At 48.0% G+C, this 7,935-nt stretch overlaps 1 protein-coding gene across 1 annotated transcript in view; it reads right to left on the bottom strand.

Moving 5' to 3' along the window:
• PLPP3 (phospholipid phosphatase 3) overlaps positions 1-6,293 on the bottom strand; it is an 88,708-nt gene extending 82,415 nt beyond the window's left edge. Inside the window, exon 1 of the mRNA XM_003793120.3 lies at positions 5,594-6,293. Coding sequence (XP_003793168.1) covers positions 5,594-5,732 — 139 coding nt within the window. The 5' untranslated portion in view covers positions 5,733-6,293. The remainder of the gene's footprint in view (positions 1-5,593) is intronic.
• Between the last annotated feature and the right edge of the window lie 1,642 nt (positions 6,294-7,935).

Below are 7,935 nucleotides of genomic sequence, written 5' to 3' on the forward strand. Positions count from 1 at the left end.
AGATGAGGAAACTGAAGCCTGGAAAGATTTAATTATTTTTCCCCAAGGCGCATCTTTGAATCTTTATGTCAAGATTTAAACCCAGATTGGGGTAAATCCAAAGCTTGTATTGTTTCTACAATACTTTGCCAGACTAACTTTGATCTTTTAAAAGGTCTAGGAATCTAATTTATTCCAGTTTCAACTTTCACTCATGCACAAACTTCAGTATCTCAAATATTCGGAGTTAACACCTCATTTATCCAAAGTCCTCGCTGGGCTGGCAACTTCAACTATTTAGAACTCAGTTTATACTATACACATATAGAATACATAACTTATATAATGCATATTATATAAAATAAATAAAGATTCCAGTCTCTCAGCAATTAGAGACGAGAGCAGGTCCTCGCATTAAAATCACAGAACCCCTCCAGGCCTGCACCTCTCCAAGGTAATTTTTCCTTTGGAAAGAATTCTAGCAACCCTGATCATCTTTACCGAAGAAGACAGGTGCACTGCCAATTAAAAAAAGTGAGGACAACCTAACCACGCAGAAAGTGCCAGAACATGCAGCGTAGGAACACAGTGCCTGCTGCATAATTCACTTGCCCTTAAGACATCAGCTGTCCAGGAACATGGTGATTCTAAAATTGTCCTAATAGGAATCACCTGCACCTTTCATGAAATACAGATTCCCAGGTCCTGGCCCCACGCTAATGCATCTGAATTTCCTGGGAAGGAATCTGAGAATCTGTATTTCACAGCAGATGGGTCCCTTTTTTAGGTTAGTTCATAAAATGCTGACATAGATATCCCCCAAATAATAATATGATGATGATGACCCCTCAAATAACGTGTACAGGATTGAACTGACACATAGGGTAGGGTTTCCCCAGAAATGTAACTTCCACACACAGAAGCAGCCCTGGACAAGGGTCCCTTTAGCATCACGCCGTGACCAACTGGGCTTGCCAGCCCGGACAGCTGCACAGGAAGGGGCACAGAAAGAATCCAAAATTGGCAGGTAATCAAAAGGGCTAAATGTAGAAAGGGCCCCAACTCTGGCCTTAGCTGTCTCCCACAAAGGCAGCCGCCCTTACAGTATGTCTCTTATGTACAGAAAAAAATTAAGGAAGAAAGAGAAAAGAGTTAAGAGACAATGAAGAAATAGAGGTTTACAAACATCCTAGCAAGGTCGACAGGGCTGACCTACTGAACGAAGCTTCCCTTTATTAGAGTCCACGAAGGGTGCTTGGACAAGCCGGTCACCAGCTCATTAACGAACATAAATGTCTGTGGTCCACATGGTAAATCATCAAAACCCACTGAGTTATGAAAAACACATACTTGGGGAATATTATAAATGAGCCAAAAAAGAGGAAAAGTCACCCCTTGCGCTTGCTTACTTCTTTGTTTTTGATTATTACAAATTTCGGGGAGAAGGTGAGAGGACACATCCAGCGAAGGGAAAATCTAGCCAATTTCTGTGTGTGCTGGACTAACTCTAGCAGAAGCTGTGCTTCCCTTCCTTCCAGAATCAACACCAGCTTAAGCTAATTTTCAGCATTGATTCTTTGGTCAAGCATGGAACAATTTGATTCAGGATAAATCAAAGGTCCAAGAGGGGCAGCGACTAGTTTCTACGTCACACTATCTGCCAGCATGCGTTCATAAAATTGCTAGAGTCTGAGAGATGACCTAGGCCCCTCCCTTTACTGCAATGGCAAAGAAACCGAGGCCCAGAAAACACAAGGAATTTTCCCCAAGTTGCACAAGGTAGTGGCAATACGAGGCTAGGACTCATGTCTCTAGGCCGGTCATTTTTGTGATGATTCACAGAGTGAAGGTATGATGAAGAGCCCAGCAGAGTGGATGCCTGATGGGGACATTCAACAGCTGTGTCACTTCTCTCTAACAGAAATCACCATAGCATGCTTGACGGTGACCTTGGACGTTGGGCATAATCCCATCCAACTAGTCATTTTGCAGAGGGGGAAAAAACAGAGACCCATAGAAAACCAATTTGTCCACAACCACGCAACTAGACGCTACTAGACGGTGGCACCTGCCATCGTGGAACTCACAACTCCTGACCCCAAGTCTCTCTTTCCATTCACTATACCACACTGCTCCCCTGCCACCATTAACAGAGTTTAATACTAATACACGAGGACACTCTATACCTCACCTAGGGAACCTGTTCTGGAATTTTATTTCAATCATTCAACTGCAATCAAAAATGTCCCCAAACTTTCTGGAACAACCACGTTACATAGCATTTCTGAATTTCTGACCACCTCACTTCCACATCACCAGCCAGAAATCTTGAACTATTCACCTGCCTAGATACAAATGGGTAACTTGGAAATGTGGAGAGGCAGAAGGTTCTGCAAACTGGGCTTCAGGATTTTCTGATGGAAATCTGATGAAGACTCAGATAAGGAAAGGACTCCACTCATGTGAAACTGAGAATTTGGAATCAGCTAAAACTGACTTTGGTGTGAATCTGTCCTTCCCTTCTCTGAGCGCGGTTTTCACATCTATAAAATGGAGATAAGTTATTCATAGGGGTTACACCGAAGAGGACAGAAATTAATTTATATACAAAAGAGGATGACAGAGCATTCCTAGAAAGACATCAGGTGCTCCTCCTTTCTTGCCTGGGGGCCGTCTCTGTCACTCTCATGCAATCCCATACTCAAGAACCTATGCCCCAAACCGGGAGGTAATAAATACTACCTAATTGAAACAATAACAAAATCAATATCAGAAAAACTACCATGCAAAGATTCTTTTTTTTTTTTCATGCAAAGATCCTTCACTGTTTTTCAAAGCAATTATCCAGCAAAGATAGCTGTTCAATGGAAGATAAACTCCCATTGATGTCACCTGACACCAGATTCTTTTGGCCTTTAGAAGACAAAAGTGGAATTTTGTTTTTTCACCAAGAATTTAACATCCCAAAAAGGTATGTGAAACAAGTTAAACTACTTGCATATTTCCACTTACACAACGCACATACATAGCACATCAGCTTTTATTTTTTCCAGATACTAGGAGACAAGGCTTGGTATATATCCCTGTGGGAGAATCAACAGAAAACTGTCTCTCTTCTTAATCTATCAGTGCCCTGTAATCCAGACCATATGATCAATAAACTACATAAAAATTAAATCATACTGACAGTCTTAGGCAAAAAGTGAACTAAGGAGAAATGATTTTTTTTTTTAGGGCTGTGGTGTGTGGATTATTAAAATCACATGTTTGTGCTATTAATTTTTCTTCTGGAAGCCAAATAGACTTCTCTTGCCCCAATACCTCAAGAAAATATTTACCCCTTAGAAACAGATTTTCCCATGAAAGGTGTCAGAGAGGCATTTAATTAGTGAGTATTATAATTTGGCCTGTGCTTAGAGGAGACATGGATCAATAAATCACTTTGAAAATAACACTGTTGCTTTAATGGCAAGACACACCTCCCTAAAATCAGGCAGCTTTGTGCTTTTTATGATAAAATACACGCTCCTGATACCCTCCTGCTTTTATGAGGTAAACAAAATCATTTGAAGTAAATGCTTCACATGAGCAGTGGGAATGAATAAATATAATAAACAGATGGGTTTAGAATATTAGCTTAAGGGGACACGGGGACAGCAGAGGCAGATGTAGGCACATGTCTCTACTACTTCCAATGCACAGTACAGAGTATCTTAAGGTTTCTACCTCCCCTGCTGAACTACAGCTGAGGGGTGTGTCTTTTTACAAACTCCTTTACACTGTTTTTCTTTAATAAAAATACACCACGTCTTGGGACGACCTCCTGAAATCACAAGAGTGGAAGAGAAATTGTACAAAGGCTGTCAAGCGTGCTGTCGCTCTGCTTAGGGTGCCCAGCCCCAGCTGACCAGAAAGAGCCTTACCCTACTACCAACAAAACCCGCGGGGTAAACACTGGGAAGGCCCGGGCCAGTTTACAGCAAACAGCTTCAAGTGTTTAGTGCTTCCACATAATCCCCTGGGACCAGGGAGGGGCTTTTAAAAATTCAATAGCTTGGTTACAAGACTTTAGGTAGTAATCTGTGGCCACTGGGCTTGATAATAAACCAGCTGCCTTCAGGACGGGAGGCCCCCCAGTGACAATTCTTTACATAGCATCTTAATGTTGAATTGATACTAAGAGAGGTGGAACAGGACGGCAGTGACCTTTCTTCCCTGCTCAGAGCACAATTTTACCCGTAGCTGTCTCTCCTCATCTGAAGGGTGGTCATTCTTACCCTTATAAACTCTAAGAATCCCCTCTTTCTTCCATTTCCAAAACTGACTACGGAGGGCCCATAAGACACTGCTACAAATAGAGTCACCAACACCTGGGGCATCATTACTCCAGCCTAAGGCGTCTCTGGCTGGCACAATCTGCATTTTCAAAGGGGACTTTAGTCTCCACGCAGGAGTTCTATTTTAAGGGAACTGAATTCGGAACACAGATGTTTCTTCAGTTAGCAGAGTTGGCAGAACAGCCCCTGGACCAAATCCGAGTTCTTAATGCAGGAAGGGGCCTCGGGGATCATCTACTCCAACCCACTCACTCGACTGCCGAGGAAACTGAGGCCAGGGAGGCAGTTAGGTGGCACACCCACCAAGTGGCAGAGGGGAGTGTTCTGATGACAAGTACTCTGAACTTTCCATTACACCATGATTCACTTTCTCAAAAAAAAAAAAAAATATATATATCCTTACGCTGACTTCAACCTTGGAACTCCTGTACACGAGTGTCAATAGCCTTCTCCCTCCCCCTGCCGTGTTCGTAAATCCTCCTCACCCTCCCACTCCGAGTCCTTTCACTCCCACCGCCCTCCTAGCCTGTTGCTTCCAACCGCTTTGGAAAACAGAAGTGGGCCCGCGCCTGCCTCAACTTTCTGGAGTGCAGTTCAATGGTGGTCCCCGAACACTATCGTGGCTGGCTTCCCCAGCAGCGCCTCGGAGCGCTCACCGGTGAAAGGGACTCCTCGCCCCTGCGGCACTGAGTCAGGACGAGGGCTAGTTGAAACTGATGCCCAGAAACTGCGAGCCACCAGGCACACAGTAGGCCCTCAGAAAGCCACCGCTGAATCCGTGCCCAGCACCAAGCCCGGGGAGAGCGCCTTCAGGAGGGAAGGTGCCAGTCTGGGCAGGCCAGGCAGCCAGGGCGGAAGAGTCGGGTGTTTACATACAGCCAGGGGGAGAGAGCTCGGCTGCAAGCAGGAGCCTGGCTCTCCGGGCGATCCATTAGACTTGGATGGAGGGCGACCAGCTCTACGCTGGCTCTAGATCACGGTTTAACCAACTCCCCCACCCCCGCACCCCCTGCTAAAAGAGCGAACCCACACCTTCCTTGGGATCCTGCCCGGGCTTCCAACTGGAGATGACTTTTACAGCTGCCCGCGAACGCACAAGCACGCCCAACACACTAATCTACAGGCCGGGAAGTCGGTGGGACCCGGGAGGGCGGGGGCCCCGGGCCGGGGCGGCGCGCGGGCTACCCGGGCCGGCGGCCGGGGCCCCGGAGCTGACAGCGCGGCGCGGACGCGCGCCGGGGGCCGGAGAGGCCGAGGGGCCGCGGGGCTGGGCTCACCCATGAAGAGGCAGAAGAGGTCGAGGCAGATGAGCAGCGCCCGCTTGCTGCCGCTCTTCCGCGGGTTGTTGTTGAGCGCCGGGCTGCCGCCGTTCTTGCTCTCCGGGACGATCGCCTTGTCGTATTTGTAGCTTTGCATGGCGCTGGCAGCGGCGCGAGCCTCCCGCCCCGCGAAGACGCCCCGCGCGACAGCCGAGCCACACACCCAGGCGCTACGGTCGCCTCCTGGCCCAGGCTGCTCTACAGAGCGGCGGGTCGGCCCGGGCTCCGGGCGCGGCGAGGAGAATGCAGCCCCGGCTGCCTGCTTCCAGCTGCAGACGGCGCTTTCTGCTCCCCCTGCGCGCCTCTGCTCGCCTCGCTCGAAAGTCCACGGGGAAGAGAGCCAAATCCCGAGCAGAAACTTCTAAACTTCTGCAGAGCCGCGCTTGCTCGGGACGCGCTGGGCTGGCGCGCGTCTGTGTGCGCGAGCGAGCGGGCAGCGCGGGCGCCCGGCCACCTTCCTCCGCGGCTGGTGACTTAATGAATGGGAGCTGCGCAGAGTCCAGCGACTGGCGAGCGCCGGCCCCGACTCCAACTTTGCCTCCTCCTCCTCCGCCGCCTCCTCCTTCTCCTCCTTCTCCGGTTGCTGCTGCCGCGGCGGCTGCTGCTGTGATCGCCCGGGTTTGTCTTCTGCACTTTTATTTCACGAGATCCTTTCAAAAGAGAGAGGGAGAGAGAGGGCCCTCCTTACTAGGCTCGCGGGGCTTCCGAAAGCACAGCCCCTTCCTTCAGCTGCCTAAAACGTAGGATAATTAAGGCCACATTTTTCCCCACCCCCTTTAAAAAAAAAAAAATCCTGAAAGGAAAACTTTTTCAAACCAGAGGATCAGGGAGCCCCTAGCGTTCTGAAACACCAAATTCTCACAAAACGAAAAGCAAGTAAAGAGAAACATTTTCTCGCTGGCCTGGGGTCTGGCAAAAGTTGGGGCTGTACAGCTAAAACGCATTCGCTGTCCTCTACCAATTTGGGGCTTTCGGGGCTTTATCGTGACTTTAATTGTATGATCCAATTTTCCAGGAAAACTGCTTTTCAAGATGTGAAGGCCAAGCCCCGGGTACTATGCTAGCTTCTCAGGATACTAAAATAAAAAACACGGCACAACTCGGGAACCACATCCTAGCATTTGAATCCTAGATGTCTCGCTGTGCCTCGGTTTCCCCGTTTGTAAACTAGAAATAATAACCTTTTCTTCCAAATGGGAAGATTTAGTTGTTTAATCCAGGTAAGCTCCTGGAACCGTGTCCAGCCCACAGCCAGCGCTGCTATTACCTTATTCTTTAATCAGACCTGCAGCCTGTCTGCAGGTCTCCAGGTACCTGGACCACTATGGAGAATTCCAGAGCAGCAAGAATATCCTCCCGCCTCAGTCTCGAGCAATCTAAAGTGTTCCCTTTAGAGGCGGACATATTATTTTTAATTGTTTATAAGTTCATCTTTCTTCCAGATAGAGAATAAACACTTCAGGGTAAGGGCCTTCCCTCTGTCATTACCTGGCATGGTGCTGGGCACACACTGAACAGTCAATGGAGTCTTCCAAATGTGTGTTTCTACAACTGGAAATAGTTGTAGCTTTGTGACATGGTGTATGAATGGTCTTCTTTTTTTTTTTCTGAGGGTCTCACTCTGTCACCCTGCAGGGAGTGCTGTGGCATCATTGTAGTTCACAGCAACCTCAAACTCTTGGGCTCAAGTGGTCCTCTTGCCTCGGCCTCCCCTATAGCTGGGACTACAGGCCCCCGCCACAAGGCCTGGCTATTTCTACTTTTAGCAGAGAAGGGTTGTACTGTTGCTCAGGCTGGTCTTGAACTCCTGAACTCAAGCATTCCACCGGTATTGGCCTCCCAGGGTGCTAGGATTACGTGCATGTGAATGGTTTTCTTTCTTACATTCACTTGTTATGGGGTCCGATAACCCTAAATGCAGCTGTTGTAATTACTGGCTCTTCCTTGAGCAGTCCTTTCACACCCCACAGCCCTGCCCTCCTGTGCTCCCTGCTACAATACACACCCTTCTCTTCTCTAGCCAGCAAACCGCTCTTGCTTTGGTGTCCTCTGAAGTGTCACCTCCTCTGAGAGCCCCTTCTTGACCCCTGCACAAAATTAACTTCGCCCTCAACCCTTTGTTTATCCTGTAACACTTATCTCCGTCTGATTTGGTGTTACAGTTAGTAAAAACTAGTCAGCTGTATAGATAAGCAGCTCCCCAAGCATCCCTTGTGCCTAGTGTAAGCTTTGGTGTTTGCTGGATTGAGCTCAAGTTAGGACTGATTAGTAAGTGGGGCTGGTAAACTGTTGTCTCTCGG

The sequence above is a fragment of the Otolemur garnettii genome, unplaced genomic scaffold (assembly GCF_000181295.1).
Source record: "Otolemur garnettii isolate 467f Iridium unplaced genomic scaffold, OtoGar3 scaffold00066, whole genome shotgun sequence".
Taxonomy (NCBI): domain Eukaryota; kingdom Metazoa; phylum Chordata; class Mammalia; order Primates; family Galagidae; genus Otolemur; species Otolemur garnettii.